Consider the following 25445-nt stretch of genomic DNA (forward strand, 5'->3'; position numbering starts at 1 on the left):
AGCCATTTCCTTCTTAAATCCATACTTTGCTATTTTGTAATTGTCGCTGTCTCTTTTTTTAATTGTAGACTCCTTGTGCTGTCTTAGCAGGCTGAGTTTGGATGTAAACCAAGGTTTATCATTGTTATAATACGCCCTGGTGCATGTTGGAATAATACTGTCCTCACAAAAGTGTCCGCACACACGTCCAGGTTATCTGAGGCAGCTTTGAACATGTCCCAATCTGTGGTTTCCATACACAAGGGTAGCTCCTCCATAGCATCATTTCTCCACTTTTTTAAAGCCCTCACCACAGGTTTGGAGAGTTTAAAGAGTTTAAATGAAACTCTGACAGACGTTAGACTGATGAAACTATTAAAACACTGTGTATATATTGATCCACTACAGAGTAAATAACAAGTGAAACATTGATGATGATGATGATGGGCGCTGATTATTTCTGAATGCAGGAATCAGAAATAATCAGCGCTGATCATCATCAACAATGTTTTCACTTATTTACTCATAGACATACATACTGATGAATAGTTGACTTAACTAACGTACTGTAGTTTTATATGAAGTAAAGATTGACAATGACTCAAGATATATTTGCTAAATGTTTTAATGTTTTAGTGACAATATTAAGTTTTTCTGCAACAATCAGTGGCTGAAATAACAGGTCATTTATTTTATATCATTTTAAAAGATGTAACATTTTTTTTAAAATAACATTAAATCATAACAACAGATTACATTTATTCTATAAATTTAGTCTATAAAAAGTAACATGAATATGATAACACATGATCATGTGATCAACACATTCTAATTACTCATTTCTTGCCACACATAAAACATACATATTTAACCTGTACATTGGTGGTTAAATGAATCTGTTCCCACACAATTAAAATCTGTATTTTCTTCCAGAAATAGTGTTTTTGTTGGTTTAGTTTCTTACCAGGGATTTAAAACTTAAGGTTAGTCACAGGTGGAGGAAAGTTGATGATCTGTAGATGTTGTAGGAATGTGCTGAGTCATTGTACAACGTGATTTATTTTACCTGTAGGTTAATAAATTGTTATATCATGATTTTATTTGTCATAAATTCAGTGTTGTGCTAGTTACTGAAAAAAAGTAACTAGTTACCATTACTAGTTACTTCATTAACAAAGTAACTCGGTTACTATTTTGATTACTTACACCAAAAAGTAATACATTACTGGAAAAAGTAACTTTTGAGTTACTTAGAATTAAAGAATGTAGTATTTATTTTGGGTCATTTGTGTCCATACTGCTTCATATTAGTGCTGTAATAATATAATAATCCACAGTTGATCAACTGCTATAAAACAACCATAAATGATGTGCATATAAAACACAAAACAGCTGCTCCAAAATTAAAACAGTAATTTTTCAGCCTTAGCACAGTAATGTAAAGTTAGCTGTGCATATTCCAGGTGTACATTCTGCTGTTAAAAATGCTTATAAAAATAAATGTGGAAAAACTAATTCACAGCATTTTTCTCAGGTACACAATGCTAAACATATCAGGCTAATGAGCTGCTGTTAGCAGTGACTCAGCAGTAGCGACAGGCTGCATATGTACAACAACAAACCGTACAATAGTTTGGCTGATCTGTCCCTGGATAACAGTCACAGTCCGTTAAAATCCAGCGTTAGCTTAGCTTCACTGATGCTTCTTTTGGAGACAAAAATAACACGTGTATTTCTACTCTGAGAAGCTCGTCCTGCTCTCGCATCGACTCGCCATGATTGGTGCACGTGATGTAAACAGAAACACGCTGACAATGCTTCTTCTTCTTCTGTTTTACCGTGTTTGGCACGGCATCCCGCAAAAATATGTAGCGCCACTGTAAACAGGAAGTACACTGCTGCTAGCAAAGTAACAGACAAACACACCATATTGTAACGGTAACGGCGTTATTTATTTAGAAATATATTGCGTTACAGTACTAGTTACTGTCAAAAGTGATGTTGGGGCAGTAACACTGGTCATTAATCATTAACTCATTCAGTGCCAGCTGTTTTTGAGCATTTTGACTGATTTTTAAAGACCCATAGAATATTTTGCACTATCTGAAAACAGATTGTGATCAGCTGTTGAATAGAGAATGTTTTACACAAATCTTCAGTGTCAGAGCAAAAAGCTGAGAAAACAGCCTTTTTCTCAAAAATCCTCTCAGTGACTTTAAAATTATTATTATTTATTTATTTATTTATTTGCTTTAGTGACTCCCGTTATCTCTTCTGGGTAGAGTGGAAGCAATTAAAATGAACCTACTTCCCAGACTTTTGTTCCTGTTCCAGTCTCTCCCAGTTTTGGTCCCAACATCAGCTTTTACAATGCTGGACAGACTCATATCTAGGTTCATATGGCAAAATAAGAGACCAAGAGTGAGACTTAAAACGCTTACCCTTGAAAAGAGGAGGGGTGGACTTGGCCTTCCCAGTATGAAATACTACTTTTGGGCAGCACAGCTAACAGCGGTGGTAGCCTGGGTTAATAATGACGTGGAGTCAGGATGGGTGAACATTGAGCAAAACTCACTGCCAGCTACACCACTGTCCACCCTAGTGTTTCTGGATAAGCAGTCACAGAAGAAACTGGAAATAAAAAATATATGGATAAAACACACTTTAAAAATGTGGTCAACGGTCCAGAAGGGAATTAAAGGGACAGCCGGTCTTTCACGGGCAATACGGATTATCGGAAATCCAGATTCCCCCCCCACAGTGGACACAACCTTTAAGAGATGGGAAGGCAGAGGCCTAAAGGTTATTGATCAGCCGTTCTGTGATGACGTTCTACAGCCATTCTCATATCTTCAAGACAAGTTCTCTCTACCTCAAAGTGATATGTTTCGTTACTTTCAGATTAGACACTATATCACAAACCATAAAAATTGGAATACAATTAAAACTACCCCATCAAATGTTGAAACTTACCTGATTAATATAATAAAACATCATCTACCCAACAAAAAACATTTTTCCCATTTATACAGAAACCTGCTACTGGACACATCAGATTATACTAACTATATTAAAAATAAATGGGAGCTGGAGTTGAATATTATAATAGATGGAGAGTGGGAAACAATTTGTAATGGTTGCAATAAAGGAATTAATAGTAACATGTGGAAGGAGTTTGATTGGAAGACAAAGATAAGGTTCTTTAACACACCTTTGGTGGTTTCTAAATTTGTTGACCACCCAGATGCAAGAAAATGTTGGAGAGGATGTGGAATGGTTGGTGACCATTCTCATATATTCTGGGACTGCCCAATCTTGGTTCCTTTCTGGAGAGGTGTAAAAATGGAGATAGATAAGGTTCTGGGAGTTGATTTATTATACACGCCGAGCCAGTTTCTTCTTGATTTGACTCCCAAAGACACGTATACAAAAGATCAAAGGTACCTGCTACATGTGCTCCTGATGACTGCTAGGAAAATGGTAACAATAAAGTGGAGGAATCCACAGCCACCAACCGTTGTACAATGGAAGCAAAGAGTGAGAGAGGTGTATAGAATGGAGGCTTTAACAGCAAAGCTGCAGTTGAAGTATGAGGTCTTCATGAGGAGATGGTTACCCATAGAGAGATACCTGGGTAACTGAGGGGTCTACACTTTTCTGTAATGTTTTGATTTGCCATCAATCGATTTGTGTATTTGTATCATGTCAGCTTTGTTCGGTTTTCTGGGATACAACATGTTTTTTCCTTATTTTATTTTGTTATAATGTACTATTCACTTTTTTTATTTTTTCTTACATTGCCGTGCATACTCTGTCTTGCTGTCGAGGAACGTTCTGTAACGTAATTTCTCATGTTTACTATTAAAAAGAGAAAAATAAAGTTCTATATTTGCTTTAGTGACAACTCTAACATCTGAACATTGTTTCCTTATATAAAACAAAGCAAAAAAACACTGACAGGGCTTTTGATGATAAAATTATTATTATTTATCTATCTGGGTCAGAGTTTAATGGATTTCTTACTGTATTTTGGTTTTCCTCCAAGTCTCTCCCCCGTCAGTCTGCACACACGCAACTTCCTGCTCCTCCCGGACATACAGAGTGTCACTGTTTGCCCCATTTTTTTTAATTGTTTTTTTTTTTTTATTATTATTTTCTGTCGCCACCTCCACCATCATACCTCCACCATCATACCTCCACCATTATACCTCCACCATCATACCTCCACCATCATACCTCCACCATCATACCTCCACCATTATACCTCCACCATCATACCTCCACCATCATACCTCCACCATTATACCTCCACCATTATACCTCCACCATTATGGGTGACCATGGTGGGTGTGACGTGACGTGGTGACGTATCGATCATTTCCTGTTTACGCTCTACCGCTGCTTGCAGCGCTCTACTACTGTGTTCTGCTAACTCTAATCAAACTTGTTGTCATTGATATTTTAGCCTTGAAAACACTTGTTTTAATTTTTTACCGTACAGTTAAACGTACGAAGGTTAAGTAAAAAGCAATCTCGCCTCTTATAGGCAGTGCAATCTCCTTTAAACTTCCTTTTGTCCTTAGCTTAGCTTAGCTTAAATTTAGCACCTATGGCTTCTCTCTCCTCCCCTCCGCTCTCCTGCCCGGTGTGTCAGATGTTTAGTTACTCCTCGTCCTCCTTTAGAGACAATGGTAGTTGCATAAAGTGTAGCGTACTGTTAGATATGGAGGCGAGGATCAACAATCTGGAGAAGCGGTTCCGCACCCCTGATACCAAAACCGAAGCTAGCAAGCAGGACCTAGCCGGTGCGGACCGTGCTAGCTCTAGCTTAGCCCCCCCCCCCGGCCAGCAATGAGTGGGTTACTGTCCGTGGTAAGCATAGTCGAAGGTCAAAAAGCCGCTCGGGACACCACCATGTTCACGTCTCAAACAGGTTCTCCCCCTCTGTGAGGACAACACACTCACCGGGGAACAAACTCTGATAATTGGCGACTCCATAGTGAGAAACGTGAAGCTAGCGAAGTCAGCGGGCATTGTGAGGTGCATCCCAGGGGCCAGAGCGGGCGACATAGAATCAAATTTAAGTTGCTGGCAAAGAGTAACCGTAAGTTTGATAGGATAGTCCTCCATGTCGGCACTAATGACTCCCGACGTCGTCAGTCGGAAGCAACCAAAGTGAACATTGAATCAGTTTGTGCTTATGCTAAAACAATGTCGGACTCCGTAATTTTCTCTGGTCCCTTACCAAATCTGACCAGTGATGACATGTATAGCCGCATGTCATCATTTAACCGCTGGCTATCGAGGTGGTGTCCAGAAAACGAGGTGGGCTTCATTGATAATTGGAGATCCTTCTGGGGAAAACCGAACCTGATAGGAAGAGATGGAATCCATCCTACTTTGGAGGGAGCATCTCTACTATCAGAAAACATGGTACAGTCACTGTTATGACATCTCATGAATGAGACCATGTTACAGAGGCGGAGTCCTCCACGCCCCTCTGCGCTTGCCTTAGGACAGTTTCCCTCCCATTGCTATTAAGATAGCTGTGTTCATCGCCATGACAACTGTTGTGATGGTGATGAATATTATTTTATGGAGACGGTGTCAGTCCCCCGACCCATATTTCACAATGATTTTAACATAAAATCAAATAAAAGAGCTATCAATTATAAAAATCTGAAAAAAATTAAAATCTCAAATCTAGAAACACCAAAACATAAAAGCATTAGATGTGCTCTATTAAATATTAGATCACTGAGATCCAAATCTCTACTAGTAAATGACCTTATCTCAGAAAATAACTTTGATTTATTCTGTTTAACTGAAACATGGCTGTATCAAGATGAATATGTTAGTTTAAATGAAGCCACTCCTCCCAGTCATTTAAATACTCATATGCCAAGAGACATAGGCCGTGGAGGTGGTGTAGCAGCTATTTATCATTCCTCTCTCCTAATCTATCCTAAACCAAAGGCCAGTTACACTTCCTTTGAAAGCCTGGTTCTAAATTTATCTCAAAAACCTGCCAGCCAGTCTTATTTGCGATAATTTACCGTCCTCCAGGCCATTATTCTGAATTTCTATCAGAATTCTCTGAGTTTCTATCAAACTTAGTCCTCAGTTCTGATAAAATACTGATAGTAGGAGATTTTAATATCCATGTGGACAAAGATAGTGATAGCCTGAGCTCAGCCTTTATGTCCCTAATAGACTCAGTTGGCTTTTTTCAAACTATTAATGAAGCTACTCATCGTTTAAATCATACTCTTGATCTTGTTCTAACATATGGCCTTGATATTAATGAACTAAAAGTCTACCCTGAAACTCTCAACACTCAAACAAACAACCCGTAAATTAGAGAGAATGTGGCGCTCCAATAAAACAGAGGAGTCACGAATACTCTGGCAAGAAAGCCATAGTAAATACATGACAGCCTTACGACATAGTCCATCTACATACTACTCCTCACTAATTGAAGAAAATAAAAATAATCCGAGGTACCTTTTCAGCACTGTAGCCAGGCTAACACAAAGTCAGAGCTCTATTGAGCCCATGATTCCTCTAGCCCTCAGCTGTGAGGACTTTATGACATTTTTTAACCATAAAATTCATAAGATTAGAGATAAAATTAGCCACTCCCTGCCTTCACCTGGGCCTGCTGTACCATTAAATGTAAATAGGCCTAACCTAAACTGTTTCACACATATAGGACTTCAGGAACTTAACTCTATTATTTCATCCTCCAAACCATCGACCTGCCTTTCAGATCCGATCCCAACTAAGCTGTTTAAAGAAGTTGTTCCCCTGGTCTGCCTATCTTTGTTGGAGACAATAAATATATCCCTATCAATAGGCTACGTGCCACAGTCCTTTAAAGTAGCTGTAATCAAACCCCTTCTCAAAAAACCTACTCTTGATTCCAGCACTTTAGCAAACTACAGGCCTATATCTAATCTTCCTTTTATTTCAAAGATTCTTGAGAAAGTTGTGGCAGCTCAGCTCTGTGACTTCCTTCAAAACAACAGCCTGTTCGAGGACTTCCAGTCAGGTTTTAGAGCTCAACACAGCACAGAGACTGCTTTAGTTAAAGTAACTAATGATCTACTCTGGGCTTCAGATGAAGGACGACTCTCAGTGCTGGTTTTATTAGATCTTAGTGCAGCTTTTGACACTATAGATCACTATATTCTACTAGAGAGATTAGAGAAATTACTTGGAATCACAGGGACTGCCCTAAACTGGTTTAAGTCCTACCTATCTGATAGGTACCAGTTTGTACACGTGAATAATAAGTCTTCTGTGTACACTAAAGTAAGCTACGGGGTTCCTCAGGGCTCTGTGCTAGGTCCAATCCTCTTCTGTATCTATATGATCCCCCTTGGTAATGTTATGAGAAAATACTCTGTTAACTTTCACTGCTATGCTGATGATACCCAACTGTATGTATCAATGAAGCCAGGTGAGACAAATCAGCTATCTAAACTTGAGGCCTGTCTAAAGGACATTAGGGCCTGGATGGACCAAAATTTTCTTCTTCTCAACTCAGACAAGACTGAGGTCATTGTACTGGGCCCGCGACACCTTAGAGAAACCTATGCTAGCCTAACTGCCCTAGATGGCATTACTCTGGCACAAAGCACAACTGTTAGAAACCTTGGGGTTCTATTTGATCAGGACTTATCCTTCAACTCTCACATAAAACAAACTTCAAGAACTGCCTTCTTTCATCTCCGTAACATTGCTAAAATCAGATCTATCCTGTCTCAGGGCGACGCCGAAAAACTAGTCCATGCTTTTGTTACCTCTAGACTGGATTATTGTAATTCTCTTTTAGCAGGCTGCCCGAGCAAGTCGCTTAAGACACTTCAGCTGGTTCAAAATGCTGCAGCACGTGTACTGACTAAAACTAGGAGAAGAGATCACATTACTCCTGTATTAGCCTCTCTGCATTGGCTTCCCATAAAATATAGAATAGAATTCAAGATTCTTCTTCTCACTTATAAAGCCCTAAATGGACAGGCACCAGTCTATCTCAAGGAGCTTGTAGTGCCATACAATCCCCCCAGAACACTACGCTCTCAAAATGCTGGACTACTCGTTGTTCCATTTGTCTCTAAAAGTAGTATAGGAGGAAGAGCTTTCAGTTATCAGGCCCCACTTCTCTGGAACCTTCTACCAACCACGGTTCGGGGGGCAGACACCCTCTCTACCTTTAAGGTTAGGCTCAAAACATTCCTCTTTGATAAAGCTTGGGGGGGGGGGGGGGGGGGGGTCTGGCATGCTCGGTTGGAGAGAGGTTGGAGAGGGCGTTAAGAGAGAGGTCATTTAGGTTAGAGAGGGACCGGAAAGGGTCCCATTCCTCTTTCAAACACTCCTTCTATGTCTGCTTCTTCCCTTGTGTGTTTGCTCCTGTTCTCCTTCTGGCTTTTGTCTTGCAGGTCCGTGGGATCCTCAGTGTGGAGTTACAGAGTCTCAACAACTCTGTCTCCACCCTCTCCTCTGCACACACCCAACACAGCATAACGTGGATGGCTGTTCATCATAGGAATGGGATCCACACAAGGTTCCTGCTGCTTAACAGAAGGTTTTCCTTGCCGCCATGATGAATTCATGTTGGGTGTGGGATACATATGTATGTGTATATACGTATATATGCATATGTGTGTATCCATAAAATGAAGAGTCCGTCCTTAAGACTGCTCTACTGTAAAGTGTCTTGAGATACCATTGGTTATGATTTGGCGCTATACAAATAAAGATTGATTGATTGATTGATTGATTATACCTCCACCATTATACCTCCACCATCATGCCTCCACCATCATACCTCCACCATTATACCTCCACCATTATACCTCCATCATCATACCTCCACCATTATACCTCCACCATTATACCTCCACCATTATACCTCCACCATCATACCTCCACCATCATATCTCCACCATCATACCTCCACCATTATACCTCCACCATTATACCTCCACCATCATACCTCCACCATTATACCTCCACCATTATACCTCCACCATTATACCTCCACCATTATACCTCCACCATTATACCTCCACCATCATACCTCCACCATTATACCTCCACCATCATACCTCCATTATCATACCTCCATTATCATACCTCCATTATCATACCTCCACCATTATACCTCCACCATTATACCTCCACCATCATACCTCCACCATTATACCTCCACCATCATACCTCCACCATCATACCTCCACCATCATACCTCCACCATCATACCTCCACCATTATACCTCCACCATCATACCTCCACCATCATACCTCCACCATCATACCTCCACCATCATACCTCCACCATCATACCTCCACCATTATACCTCCACCATTATACCTCCACCATCACACCTCCATTATCATACCTCCATTATCATACCTCCACCATTATACCTCCACCATTATACCTCCACCATCATACCTCCACCATCATACCTCCACCATCATACCTCCACCATCATACCTCCACCATTATACCTCCACCATCATACCTCCATTATCATACCTCCATTATCATACCTCCATTATCATACCTCCACCATTATACCTCCACCATTATACCTCCACCATCATACCTCCACCATCATACCTCTACCATCATACCTCCACCATTATACCTCCACCATCATACCTCCACCATTATACCTCCACCATTATACCTCCACCATCATACCTCCACCATCATACCTCCACCATTATACCTCCACCATCATACCTCCACCATTATACCTCCACCATTATACCTCCACCATTATACCTCCATCATACCTCCACCATTATACCTCCACCATCATACCTCCACCATTATACCTCCATCATACCTCCACTATTATACCTCCATTATACCTCCACCATCATACCTCCACCATCATACCTCCACCATTATACCTCCACTATTATACCTCCATTATACCTCCACCATCATACCTCCACCATTATACCTCCACCATCATACCTCCATCATACCTCCACCATTATACCTCCATTATACCTCCACTATTATACCTCCACCATCATACCTCCACTATTATACCTCCACCATCATACCTCCACCATTATACCTCCACTATTATACCTCCACCATCATACCTCCACCATCATACCTCCATTATCATACCTCCACCATCATACCTCCACCATCATACCTCCACCATCATACCTCCACTATCATACCTCCACCATCATACCTCCACCATCATACCTCCATTATCATACCTCCACCATCATACCTCCACCATCATACCTCCATTATCATACCTCCACCATCATACCTCCACCATCATACCTCCACCATCATACCTCCACCATCATACCTCCACCATCATACCTCCACCATCACACCTCCACCATCATACCTCCACTATTATACCTCCACCATCATACCTAAGCTTTACACTGGTCACCATATACACAACTACAACATTACATCTCACTCTCACTGTAAAATAATTAACCCTTCTCCACCCTTTACATTTCCTACCTTGAGTCTCCTCTCCCTGTTCCCTTCCCCCTCCCTCAGGTGTAACACTGCTCTCTCTTTTTACATCCTCTATAATAACGTGTTTCTTACTCTTCCTTAGAGAGGGCTGGTGATATATCAGTCGACCTTTACTTTTATTTGCTGCAGTTACTATTATTTTAAATAATTGTTCATTCAGATTTTCGTTGATATTTTTGACATGAAGTTAAGGTCTGCGGCGTGAGTCCATCTAATGTGAGGAAGTGAGGCCTCATCATCTTTATCTGCTCCAGGTAAATTAGAGATGTTTAATGTTTTTACTGCTGATTTAATGTTCTTATTGATTTTTAAACTGTTGCACTTTTTAATTGTGTAAACTTCATTGAATTGTGTATGAAATGTTCTATACAAATACATTTGCCTTGTGTTTAAGATCACGTTAGCTTAGCATCATTAGCAGCTGGGCTCCTCCTACTTTGTAATGTTAATGCAAATGTTTTAATTCCCAGGTGTTTCTGACTCATTGCACTAAAGTTAGAGAAACTGATGAATGAAGGAGAACCAGGACATGTCTCTGGTCTGAGAACGCAGGGTACCGCCCCCGACCACGGATTGACGGGAGAAGCTGGATGATGAGTGTTTAATCTGAGCGTTAGGAAGAAGTACATGAAGTTAAACATACAAACATTTGGATGTTGATTTGATATTTTTATTAAAGTTCTTTTATTGAAAAATAAATGTTACATTGGAAAAACTGTGAGATTTTATTTTTGAAAGACTTTAACAAACATTAGCGCGCACACACACACACACAAGTAGTGACTATTGTTAGTGTTGTGAAAGGTTGGGATTCAAACCTGCAGCCTGCTTCATGTCACTTTGATTTAATGAAACTTTGATTTCATTTCTGTTTTGTAGTGTTTGATGATGTGCTTTAATGAGTTCATGTGACTTTATTTCAGCAACAAAAGAGCAGCGTTCTAAAAGTGACGGCCTGTATGAAACATCAAAGGAACAGAAGGTAAGAACCACACACACGCACACACACACACACACACAGACTCATGTTCACTCTGTATTTACAGAGCAGAGAGATGAGAGCACGTATGAATCAGATGGATTTATTGATCAAAGAAATCCAGCAGCTGCAGAATCAGGATGGTAATGACTTGGGTTAAATGTGATTATTATTATTATTATTATGATTATTATTACACACTCTGAACTCTGTGTTCTAATTAAATCTGCAGGACTGGGTTATCTGACACCAGTGTTTGGATTCTATTGTCAGAAATGTGAGGAGTTTGTTGGAGATCTGAGCTGTGTAGAGAAGCACGTACTGTTCCTTCACAGTGTGAGTATCTGCTCTCACACACACGCACACACACACACACCTCTGGAGCCGACAGACATCATCCTTCTTTGTGTAAATGTGAGGTCACATTGTGTCGTAGGGCAGGACCAATGTGGGACTTATCAAACATTGGTATCTGACCAATCACAGCGCACCAATGATTAGGTGATGATAAAATGCAGCTGAATTTGATCGTCATTAACATGTTACGCCCTTAAATATTCCTGGTTCAGAGGCCCCACCCACTAAGGTCAAACAAACACTGGCAAGAAAAAAATGAAATCTTCACATCTGAGGTTGAGTAAAACAAAGATGTTCTTTATGAACGTGTGAAAACTGGACTTAAAGCTACACCGTTTAAAGGATCTCATTGGTGAGGTCTGCCCCCCTGTGTGTGCTGCATTGAAATTCACAACAGAGATAGTGGAGAGACACGCATACTGTAAATATGACATTTATATATAATAAATAAATATAATTGTAAAATGAATTATTTTATTATTTATTTGATAAATAATTCATTTTAACAGCATTTTGCTTCATCTCTGTGTTCTGACCATTTTAATGATCCACATCAACCTGTGTTCAAAATCACTGAAATCTCAGATTTTGAAGTCACAAAAATTATCACTGGTATAAAAAATTCTAAAGCCCTTGATGCATTTGGCCTTAATACACATTTTTTTAAAGAGTACAAGGACCCTCAATCACTCATCTTCTTAATATGTCCTTTAAACATTCTATAGTCCCTGCAGATTGGAAAGTGGCGGCAGTGACACCGATATTCAAATCAGGTGTTAAAACAGACATGTCCAACTATAGACCTATCAGCTTCCCGTAGTGGAGAAGTGGGTAGTCACTGTTCACGGCCTATCTGGAAAATGTTCAACCTTCATTACATTCACAATATTTTGGTTTTCATACCCATCACTCCACCAACGGTGCCCTGTGCGTGTTAACAGAAAACATAAAAGGTCTGCTTGACAGGAGTCCTTGTGTCGGGGCTGTCTTCTTAGACTAGAAGAAAGCCTTTGACTCTGTAAACCATCAGATTTTGATATCCAGGTTGACTCAATTTAACATCCTGGATCAAGCACTTTTGTGCTTTAAATCTTATCCGTTCCACAGGAAACAGTACGTGGTAGTAGATGATGTCAGATATCCCTGTCAAGGATCTGGAGTTGGTGTCCCACAGGGGTCTATCCTTGGGCTGACCTACCAAATTCATGTCCAAACGTCTTCTCACAGATTTACACGGATGACGCAGTAATCTACACTCCAACAAGCAGCTGCTGATCTCACAGCTGCTCTATCTTCCGTGCAGAACTATCTCAAGGATTCATGCCTCATGTTGAACACCACTCATGCAACACTGTGTGCATGTACTTCTCAAAACGCCATGTTGAAGTAACCAGATCAGATGTTTTTCTGAATGTTTCTCAGAATTAAATACCTAGGGCTAGTCCTTGATTCAATACTTTGCTTCAAAAGTCATGTCAAAAAAGTGGCACAGGTAGTCAAATTTCATCTTCAAAATTTCTGGCATATTTGAAATAATTTAACCATGAGTGCTGTTAAAATATACTTTTATTCAATGATTATTTCTCATTTTGACTATTGCTTGCCCCAACAGAAAGTCTCTATAAAAAGGCATTAAAAACATCCTACCACTACTGTCATGTTCTAAAAAAAACAGTTTGAACATGGCCTGTCTGATATACAAGGTTCTACACTTCCTTGCTCCTCCACCACTGAAGGACTTCATCAAATCTAAAGATAATTCACAGAGGACCACGCAAGCTTCCACCAGAGGAGAACCTGTGGAATAGTTTTCCTCTGACAATGAGAGAATGCCCTACACGTCGTTTAAAGCCCAGTTGAAAAAATTGCTTTGGCAAACCAAAGTTGCATACGTCAACTCATTGAGTGCCATTGACGTCCGTCGATGTCAACTGTGTTTTTCGGCTGGGGTTGCTAGGAGACAGTGTGACAAAGCTCTACCTTGTACCATGATGTGGTGACCAACTGGTGCCCGTCATGGGCAGAGCTGAGAGGGAGAGGAAAGGAGTTTATGCTACAGAGTTGATGGTGCAGTTCACACTCAACCAGAGCATGTGTGGAACTAAGTGAACTAATGAGAGTGTAGTGATGGTGAGAGGAAACGATAAAAAAAACAGGGCAAGCGGTGACACTGGGCATGTCGGGGAGGAGGAGGAGGAAGTTGCGTGGGGGGAGAAACTTGGAGGAACGCCAAAATACAGTAAAAAAAAAAACCCATTGAACTCTGACATAGATAGTAGACCACAAACAAACAACTGGATAGTTTTATTTCATATTTTGTTGAAAGCTGGTGGACACAAGTTACCTCATGTGATCAAAAACTGCAAATGTGGATTTTTCATAATGTGTCCCCTTTAAATGACTAAATGTTGTCCCTTGTTTGTGTTTATTATGCCTTTAATCAATTTCACCTATAATTCATCACATTATTGATAAAGTTTCAGGTTTACTTTAGATTTTAAAAGCATTAATAATACAAAACAGTGTTCCCACAGTCCAATACAGGTGTGTGTGTGTGTGTAGATCTGTTCTGATTTTGTGTCTGGGGTCAGATTATCTACACCAGATCAGACCTGATGTTAGATCTGATTGTAGTGTCCGATCACGTCACTATTGATAAATTGTGAAGTTTGGTAATTAAACACACGTGGTACGCTCAGATGTGAGCTGATCTAACGTGGTTCTTTTATACCTGAGGATCTGCTCTGAATTCAACTGAATTATTCAACCTTTACACCTCAAAATGTGACTCATTTCATAATCAAACACATTGTTGAACCACATCGTCTCTCACATAAAATATCTTTCTCCTCCTCTCAGCTTTATAGTTGTGAAGTGACATTTTGTTTAATGAGCGTAATAATGTCACTTAGTTTCACCTGGTTAACAAACAGCATCAGTTAGCGTTAGCATTAGCTCTGTAACAGCATGGTTTCTCACATGTGTAACAGAGACTCTTATTGTTTATCATTGAACAGGAGGAGCAGAAGAATCAGCGTGCTAGCAACAGTAAAGGACATCCAAACATTCATGGTTACCATGGTTACCACAGAGATGGAGAGAGACGAGACTGCAAAGGAAAGAGCCTCCACTCTGAGCTCAAAGGTCCTGAAGAAAGGCTGAAGGAGGAGATGAAACAGGAGACGATGCTGATCACCGTATCCCGTGGACAGACTCCTCCTCCTGGCAGGGACACCGTGCCAGGACGAGGACACAAGGGCAGCAGTAAGAGAAAGGACAGAGAGAGTAGAAACAGCAGTGACAGGTTCCAAAGATCTAGATCTAAGAAGAAGAAGAAGAAAAAGAAAAAGAAGAGTGACTCTTATCACTCATCCTGAGGGTCTGTCGTTCTCTAACTTTTCATAGGAGTCGTTTTCTACCTGTTGTTCTGAGTCACACCTCCATCCTGAACCTGTGTATCATTATTAAAGCTTTTCATTCACCATCGTTTAGTCTTCATCTGCTTTTCATTCAGAAATGTAAACAAAAAAAGGTTTTCTGTTGTAAAATGGATGAATAAAGTCTAGATTGAATGTGTGTATTTGTTATTGTTTAAACATCTGAAACACAACCTGTGTCTGGTTAACAGACCACAGCATCCATCCTTTGGTTGGATGAATGTGGAGCGTAGGCAGCAGCACAATTACTGTGTTGTCAATCTAAAAAACTAATCAATAAATGATTATTTGCTACAGTGACGACCTCATGTAAAGGATTAAAAATATTCACCAGTGTGAAATGAACCAAAGTTTGGGTTCAAAATAAAAATGAACTCATAAAGATAATTTTATCCCAAGAAAGAGAAACATTTATACTATAAATTAAAACACATGTCGTTATGAACCAATGAAAATAGTAAAATACTAAGTATATGTTTATTATTCCAAAGCGTGTGAGTCTAGAACCAATGTATATCTGTGACTAATCATTAGTGATGTGAACAGTCTATGTTCATAGCTCTAAGCTGATCACATTACAGGGAGCTGAGACATATGCTAAGTAGTTTACTGAAGACCCAAACATGTTCCAGACCCAAACACACACTGACTTAGTGACTATTTAGAGGAGCTGACATGTCCACCAGATAGGATGTATAGCAGATCTATTTCTATATTCTGAGAGAGTGGGTGGAGCTTATTACTATACCATATTTACCTTTATATGTGATGGAGTTACAGATATATTAGAAGATGAAAACAAGGACAGCTGTTGAATGTTTTCTGATGCACTTTTTGATCATGTAAAGCACATTGAGTTTCCTTGTGTATGAAATGTTCTATACAAATACAGTTGCCTTCATATTTATGGTGATGCAGACACAGCTGTCAGTGATTACTGTGATAGCTGAAGCTCTTTTAAAAAGTGAAATACAAGATTATTATAAATATAAGCCGGTAGTGTCTAATTAAATCACTGTTGCAGAGAATATTTCTATGGTTCTGTTTGAGACACTTTTAGGCTTTTTAAGGCTCTCTTAGGGCCTGGGAGGCTTTGTGAATACCTTTTATCCTAAAAATCTTAAAATTTGATACATTTTAAGATTTTTATTTTTTAATAACTTTATTGGAAGCATTTTCACAGGTAACAAATACAACACAGTGTAATGCAGAAGAAAAAAGAACTTCATTGATTGAGTGATCTAAAAAAGACTTATTAATAAAAACAGGGATATGTGTAAAAAGGTATAAAAACTTGGGTAATACAATCATTTTAATCAAATTAAATCTTCTGTACCGACTAAGGCTAATGGAAGGTTGGCCCATCTATCAAAATCAATTTTGCATCTTTCAAGGAGGGGAGAGATTATTTTTTGTTGAGAAAAGTAGATCAATTGAATTAGTAATGAAAACCCCCAAATATCTAAATCCAGCCGGTGCATAATTGAAAGGAAAAAAGGTCTGGGGTATATTTTGGGTCCTATTCTAGCGATAAGATTCAGCTTATAGCCAGAATAGGACCCACATTTGTCAAAGATATGGAGATCCACAGGGAGGGAAGTAACAGGATTGGATCATATAAAAGGAGGTCATCGGCATATAAGGACCAGTGACGTGCAGTCAGGGTCAGTGTTGGGAACGTTACTTTAAAAAAGTCATTAGTTATAATTAATCACTACTTGTTAAAAAAAGTAACTGCATTAGCAACTGAATTACTGAATTAAAAGTAACTCATTACCAAGGAAAGTAACTATTTGCGTTACTATTTAAAAAAAAAAAAGTTCCTTTATGTCAAATAATTCATATTTTTTAGATGTGAGTGTCGTTGTGAGGTGTTTCATTAAATTATAGTTGTTTACAACAGATGTGGACAAAGTCTTCACTCCTGGATATAATGAACACTTCACATGTACGTTCTTGTCTTTGACCATAATTAATATAAAGTAGTGTTTGTATCGTTACCTTAAAAATGACAACTTTTCATCAGATTGTTCCATGCTCACCATCTCTGCTGAGTCATCACATCTGTAGTGTGTGTGTTTGTGTGTGTGTCATGTGTGCTGGCACGTCGCCTTAGCCAATCATAATCTCTCAATCAATACGTGTAACGCATGGCATTTAACGTTCAGTAACGATAACGGTGTTGTAACGGTGTAAAACGTAATTAGTTAGATTACCCCGTTACTGAAAAACAAACGCCGTTATTCCAAACACTGGTCATGGTAGGCAAGGTAGGCAGTGCCTACCCATGGGTGAATTGATGTTTTGATTATTTGTTTTAATTATAATATAATTATAAAATATTTTTTTTTCAATTTCTGATAGCCTACAGTACCTATAAGTTTGAAAAAGTCCGTATTTTGAGCTTTTCATAGCCCGAATGACTAAACATTATTTCCTGGTACGGCAGAGACGCTGCACAGTCTCACTCTGCTGTAAGGAGGAGGAGGAGCACATGCTCAGTCAGTTCCCCAAGATTTAAACCATTTACGTCCAAAGGCAGCTCTCTACCCTGCCTTTGGACATAACCGTGCTATGCTAAATGCTATACGTACGTTCACAGTGCATTAGTGAATAGATCCAGCGTGGCTGCTGCTACGTTCTCTAGCTAGTGGGCGGGATAACACTACAGTCAGGATGACAGCGCTAGAGATGATAGAGAAACTTTGTTTTGAGGAAAAACAACATCTTTTAAAAGATGGAGACCAACACCTGAGCTACCAGACCTTCAGCAAAGCTAAGGACAGAACATTGTTGGTTCTTTCTACAGTGAATGGAACAAAAGGAAGGATTGACTTTGTGGATGCTCCTCACTGAGGATGTTCTGAGTTGTTGTTGTTGTCATTTTCTCCATGTTTCTGTTTCCAACACAAACAACAGATGTTCCTGTAACGGCTGCAAACTCTTCTTGGCTTGGAGTTGATCACTTTACTGTGACAGACACATTTTTTTAGTGTCTTCTTAAAAGCACACCTCTACAGAAGCAAACAGCACAATAAAATGGCTGCTCAATACATATAACGTGATAATGACGTCAATACACAAAAGTACCAAAACACAAAGTTAGCTCACAAATTATATTGAAAACAGGTTCATAACATTACAAAACATAATCTTAACAAACTATATGAGGCATAAGACAACCACATAATAATAAAATAAATCCCCTTCATTGAGGTAAAACCTACCCTCAGCACAGTTGCCGCACTGGGAGAGAGGAAGTGAATCTGCTGCAGATAGCATGTGCTTTTCAAAATAATGATAAAATTCATATAAATGATTTAACCTGAAAAACTAGTGCATTGTTTTATATTCGTTACACGCTGTCGTGTCATGAGATATATGTTGTTGGGAGAGTATGGAGGTTATATTAAATAATTGTTTATGTTTGTTTAATGGTGTTTATGATGTTGATTTTGTCAGATGATAAATACTTGTTCATGACTGGAGTCCATTTGTACAATATGTACTGAAGCATAAAGCAATTTAAACCAAGAATTAAACTCTAAACTAAAACCAAATTCCTCCAAAATAAAGTAAAGATACCTTTATTCCACCCTGTCGAAGGTTGATGTTTAAGAGCCTCAGCATGAATCCTGTTTAGAAATGAGATTATAATCAATAAGACCTGCTGTAAACGTTGGGCTAAGATCTCCTGTGTACGCACTCATCACGTGACACCATGAGGGCGGAGCTACAACCAGGAAGTGAAAGGTGCTACAGAGGTTGCCTCCTTCTCTTACACAGGTATCGCCACTATTTCATATTTTAATATCGGAAATGTTGTGGGGGCGTGGCTTTAGACAAAGCACAAAGCTTTCACATCTGGCTAGGTTTGTAGTCCAGGGGTGTCTCAACATGATTCAGCAGGTTTTTATGATACCTTTACACGTAGGACACATTTGTTTTTAAACCTTTTCATTGGTCGAGTGGATTAAAAACATCATAAACAAATGTCCGTTTCTTCAACAGTGAGTGTTCATAGTTCATGTGTTTATATTTATTTTAACATTTCCTTTATTTCCACTGAGTTTTTCTTTGTAATTTGTCACTTTTAACACACTGTCATTACCACTGCTGTCCAGTAGGAGGCAGTGTAACAGTAAAAATCATCTTTTTCTCACAATGTTCTTTTGTTGATGTTTCTCAGCTTTGTTTGTTTTTACAGATGCTGAAGGTGAGAAACATCTGGTCCATGTCAGACAAACAACGACAGAATCCTTTCCTCTGAATATGTAGAATCATTAATAATTGTCATTCAATAAATATTTGTTTTATCTAAAGTCTGTTGGAACAAAGCTAAAGTTTGTTTCTCCTGCAGTGAAATGAAATAAAGCCAAAGTATTTAGTGCGTCAGCGAGTCACTACATGTCCCAGCATGCCTCAGGACAACGCCCTGACAATCTCAGAATCTTAGAGAAAGAAAAGGAAAAAGAAACTTTGTAAGGAATGAAATAAAATCAACTGCATTAAGAAATGTGTCATCATGAAAAGAGCTTAAATTAGCAAAACGAATTGTACTTAAAAAGTTATTATAATGATTTACTTATTGTAGTTAACTGTTCACGATGGTATTTTTACTGCTTTATATATTTAATGATAATGGTGGAGCATACGCCGCTGTCAGTGATTTCTCTTTTTAAAAATCAAAATAAAAGAGTATTAAGTGAGAAACGTTGTCGTGATCATTGATTATAAATCAGTGTAAAAACGATGCTGTAATCAAAGCGAGGGCAGAGATTACAGCAGTACATTACTGTAGTCTGTCTACCATGAGGCTATGGCTGTTTGATATTAATAATTAAATGAATATTTTAGAATTACATGTGCTTATTTACTGAATTGTTCAAGCGGAGCAAACAACAATAAAGCTCTGCTATTACGTTGTCATACGCTGTGTGGGAAAAGTACACACATCCCTGATAAACTGTTATTATCACTGTTATTGAACATCATTTCTCTGTTTCTGTTTAAAATACTTTTAGGAAGTTTTTCACTTTAGGAGCTCTCTTAGCTTTGTCAATTATTTTTAAGAAAAATCTTAAATTCAAGGAATTCTAAGACTTTTCTAAGAGTGACATCACTAAGAGCTACTAGGATGTTTTATAAATACTGGCACTGCTTTTTCTCAGCTTAAACTCAGACCTGTACGTGTGTGTGTTTGTGACTGTGACATGTGACTGACTGTAGATGAAGCTAACATCAGTTAGCATGAACAGTGGACTTAAACAGCCTCTACACAGACTGATTAAGAACTGAAGAACACGTGCTCCACATGTCTTCTCATTTCACCAAAATGCTAACATGTAGCAGTTAGCACCATAATGCTAACATGTAGCAGTTAGCGCCATAATGCTAACATGTAGCAGCTAGCACCATAATGCTAACATGTAGCAGCTAGCACCATAATGCTAACATGTAGCAGTTAGCACCATAACGCTAACATGTAGCAGTTAGCGCCATAATGCTAACATGTAGCAGCTAGCACCATAATGCTAACATGTAGCAGCTAGCACCATAATGCTAACATGTAGCAGCTAGCACCAAAATGCCAACATGTAGCAGCTAGCACCAAAATGCTAACATGTAGCAGTTAGCAGGGATACTGGTCCTAGTGGGAGCAGACACAGGGTGAAGTTCCACTTCTAGTTTTTCCAGGTGATTTCACTGGATGTGATCCAGGATTTTAAAGGTTGGTTCTATGTTGACATCAGTTGCTCATTAACAGGTCAGTGAACACATCATCACTTACACACACCAGGCTGTAGGTAGAAGAAATAACATCTACAATGTTTGAAATGTGATACATTGTTGCATTTAGAGCTGAAATTAATCCATTTCTCATCCAGTGTTTAATGGATAATCAACTACTGGTTCCTGGAAAGTAATGGGTCTGTCTGGGTAAGGCTCTTTATGGCTGTGTGTGTGTGTGTGTTGTGTAAACACACTAATAGAGGTGTAGGGTGGGGTATATCCATTATTCCAGGGGCTTCTTCACCTCAGGCTCTTTAAAGAATGTGGGCGTGTCCTTTGTCCTTTGTGTGGTTTTCTACTTTAGGTTAATTCCTCTGGAATGTGCTGACTCACACACGTCACATATTCTAATGAAATGTGAGCTACTGCTTCTGATCCCAGAGAATATAGATGGTATTGATCAGTGATTAGTAACATAACGTAGTTGTAGAGCCTGATGTGGAACATCCATCCATCCATCCATCCATCCATCCATCCATCCATTCATTCATCTATTTTCAGACCTGCTTGTTCCTGTTTTTCAGGATGGCGAGGATCTGCTGGTGCCTATCTCAGGCTCACACTGGGCATTAAGTGGGGGTACACCCTGGACAGGGTGCCAGTCCATCACAGGGCAACACACAGACACACAACCACTCACACACACACACACATTCACCCCTTTGGTAATTTAGAGACTCTAATCAACCTAACGTCATGTGTTTGGATTGTGGGAGGAGCCCACGCAGTACGGGGAGAACATGCAAACTCCACACAGAGAGGACCCAAGTGTCCACCCCAGGGCTTGAACCCAGGACCTTCTTGCTGTGAGGTAGACGTGCTAACCACCTGAAATGTTATAAAAAATGTTTTAATAAAAGCTGAAATGTAATAACTGGTCAATAATGTAATAAGATGCTGAGCCCCAAACGTACAGTATATCACTGTCACTGACAGACAAACAATGCTAATAGCATCCATGCTAACTAGATTTCATCACTCCATTCTATCAGTTTGATTCAACGTCATTGGCTGATAAAACAAAAGAAAACAGAGGTGCTTATGGGAAACGTAGTAAAGTAAAAGCATAATTTATTAGGAACATGTAGTAAAGTCAACTGAATATGAAGTAAGAAGTAAAGTAAAATATACTTTTTACTTTTTCACACATATGATGCATTTGTTTCCTGTGTTTAATTCTAATAAAAAAAAATGTTTTTTTGTACCATAAACATGCTGCATGATGTCATGTGAACAGGTTTGATGTTCAGAATGTTTCTGTACTGTTTACTGTAGGAATGAATCCACAGTAGAATGAGTTTCTCACAGTGTTGATAAAGTGATACAAAGTAAATGAACCAACAGTGTAAATATGGTTCACAATCAGTGATGATTCAGTGGGAGTTGATACGATTGTTATTATTACTGATATTATAGAAACATCCTGACCTGCTTTAACACTCACACACATTCACACACACTTTACAGATGTGCTTCTCAAACTGTTTGGCTCAAGTTCCTACGGTGGCTCACAACACAACACAAAAAGAAAGTACACACAAATACACACAACACAACACAAAAAGAAAGTACACACAAATACACACAACACAACACAAAAAGAAAGTACACACAAATACACACAACACAACACAAAAAGAAAGTACACACAAATACACACAACACAACACAAAAAGAAAGAACACACAAATACACACAACACAACACAAAAAGAAAGTACACACAAATACACACAACACAACACAAAAAGAAAGTACACACAAATACACACAACACAACACAAAAAGAAAGTACACACAAATACACACAACACAACACAAAAAGAAAGCAGTCCGGTAAAAGTCCATGAAGAAGAATGACAGAAAAGATCAGGATCTTTGTTTTTGTGTTGTGTGGTGTGTATTTGTGTGTGTTTTCTCTTTGTGTTGTGTTGTGTGTATTTGTGTGTTTTCTCTTTGTGTTGTGTTGTGTGTATTTGTGTGTTTTCTCTTTGTGTTGTGTTGTTGGTCATTCTGTGATGTGTTGTGAGCTTTTACAACCACCATAAATTTTCCCTTTTCTCTTATTTCTCAATCCAAGTCGTCTCCCTCTGGCCAGATATACAACTATAGAGCATAAAAATATACAGTATGTACATTTACATCTTGCAATGTTGCATTTTTGGACTATGTGCATGTATGGAGGAGGAGATGTGAGCATGTACTAAAAACAAATCCCACCAACTGTTGTGTGGTCATTAATACATGATAATAATAATGGAATTATTATTTTATTATTATTGTAATAATTATTACATTATATTTAAAATGTGACATTTTAAAGAATCTCATTTTGTAAATCAGTGAAATGAAACAATATTTAGTGCCTCCTTAGATTTATTTCTATAGTTTTTATAATTGACCCTTGTATTTTTAGTTCGAGTTAGAATCAACATTATTTCCATCAACATTATTATGATTATCATTTTAACCAAAAATAAATATTAAATTAAAAAAACCCATATTTTCAATGCTTTCATTTGTTAATTTCCCTCTCTCTCTCTGTTCTCTCTCTGTTCTCTCTCTGTCTCTCTCTCTCTCTCTCTCTCTCTCTGTTCTCTCTCTCTGTTCTCTCTCTCTGTTCTCTCTCTCTGTTCTCTCTCTCTGTTCTCTCTCTCTGTTCTCTCTCTGTTCTCTCTCTCTGTTCTCTCTCTCTGTTCTCTCTCTCTGTTCTCTCTCTCTCTCTAGTACCCCCTGTAATGCTGCTCTGTACCCCTCAGAGTTCACGTACCCCCATTTGAGAAACAATGCTTTAAAGCTGCCACATAAGATCAAGCACAGTTAGCTAACCAATGTTAGCATCTGTTAGCACATGGAGCTCCTCCCTGTGCTTCTGCAGATGTTGATCATTGATCAGTGGAATGTGCATTAGTTCCCACTGTTCCAGTAATAAAGTCGTTCCTTTCAAACTAAAAGCTCATGAGTCGTCTGATGATGGGCTTTTACTGGATGATGGGAGTGATTTTTGTGCTGATGCCTTTCCTCAGACCTCAGTGAGAGCATGGCCACCACTCACAGCTGGTTAAGTAGCATCTGCATCACTTTGAAAAGAACAAATGTGTTAATGTGAGTTTAGAAACACAATCACATCCCTGTGGGGGGGCTTTGGCCAGGGTGGGTTGGGTGGGGTGTCTGGGTGCCTCTGTGTGGGCATGCTGTCCTTCTGAATGTTCTCATGGTTCCTGCCCTCTTCATGAACATGCTGGTGGTCCCTGGGGCTGGGGGTCTTCATGTGTCTCTGCTGCTCTTTCCTCTTGCTCTCTGTCCCCCTCAGTTACAAAGGTTTTTAACTGTAACTGTAAAAGTGAAACTTACTGAAATAAAACTACAAACAAGTTGTCATCAGTGTAAAAAACATAGATCTACAGGTAGATGTGAAACTAAATAAAACAAACTCAAACCCTGGAACAGTCATGTGACAAATTAATCAGCAGTTCTTGTTGAGAAACATTATTAATCTGGATACAGTAGAAACAGAAACTATCAAAAATAGTTATATTGTGAATCTGTTTAAATTGTAGAGAAGATATTATATACATAAATAAGACTTCTTTACATGGAGTATAAGACAAAAGAACAGTGGAAACTTTGGACATTTTTCAATCCTTTAATCTGTTGATTAAAGTAAAAGTACCCCAAGTATTTTATTTATTTATGTACATATGTAATTTTTTTGACTGTAAATAATTTATATGTTTTATATAAACGGGTAAATGTGTGAATTGTATATATTGTAATAGTTGTAGAGAGTTTTTCTTTTTTTTTAAAGGAACAACGTCACTGTCTGTAGAGCCGAGGCAGCAGCCCCTCCCCCGCTACAGAGAGACAGCAGCAGCAGAGGACTGTCCTACACTTCCTCATTTAGCGGGGCTAAATTAAAGCTGTTAACTTCTTGAATACGCCTACATTCTGGGTGAACTCATCCTTTAGTAACTCCATAAGTTGATCATTTAAACCATTGAAGTGGTGCTGTTTATGATAAGGCCGGAGAAGAAGTGATCACACACACAGATTACAGTCGCGTTCTGAACGCACCTTATACAAACCCTGCGTAAACAAACAGAGCAAGCCGCGGAAACATACTAGTGCGGGTATTTAGGAATCGAAAAAACTAATGAAAATTCAAACATCTTTGTAACAATTCCAGAACCAGACAATAGGAACCGGTTCCAAATAGGTGCCTCTCCCTAGTGTTGGGGGGGCTCCTGTCAGCCCAGGGTGCTGGTGGGGGGGCTGTGGCTCTCGCCTGGGGGGCGGGCGGTGCTGCGCCAGATGGGTTTGCTTGGGTGTGAGCCTGTCAGGGGGCTTGAGGTGGCTTTGGGCCA

General features: G+C 39.1%; 1 protein-coding gene across 1 annotated transcript in view; it reads left to right on the forward strand.

Annotated features, from left to right (window-relative positions):
• Nucleotides 1-15424, forward strand: part of LOC114477139 (uncharacterized) — a 39602-nt gene extending 24178 nt beyond the window's left edge. Inside the window, exons 5-8 of the mRNA XM_028469263.1 lie at nucleotides 11440-11498; nucleotides 11563-11638; nucleotides 11728-11831; nucleotides 14870-15424. Of these exons, the coding sequence (XP_028325064.1) occupies nucleotides 11440-11498; nucleotides 11563-11638; nucleotides 11728-11831; nucleotides 14870-15229 (599 nt within the window). The 3' untranslated portion in view covers nucleotides 15230-15424. The remainder of the gene's footprint in view (nucleotides 1-11439; nucleotides 11499-11562; nucleotides 11639-11727; nucleotides 11832-14869) is intronic.
• Nucleotides 15425-25445: the final 10021 nt, after the last annotated feature.

The sequence above is a fragment of the Gouania willdenowi genome, chromosome 15, assembly GCF_900634775.1.
Source record: "Gouania willdenowi chromosome 15, fGouWil2.1, whole genome shotgun sequence".
NCBI classification, from domain to species: Eukaryota; Metazoa; Chordata; class Actinopteri; order Blenniiformes; family Gobiesocidae; genus Gouania; species Gouania willdenowi.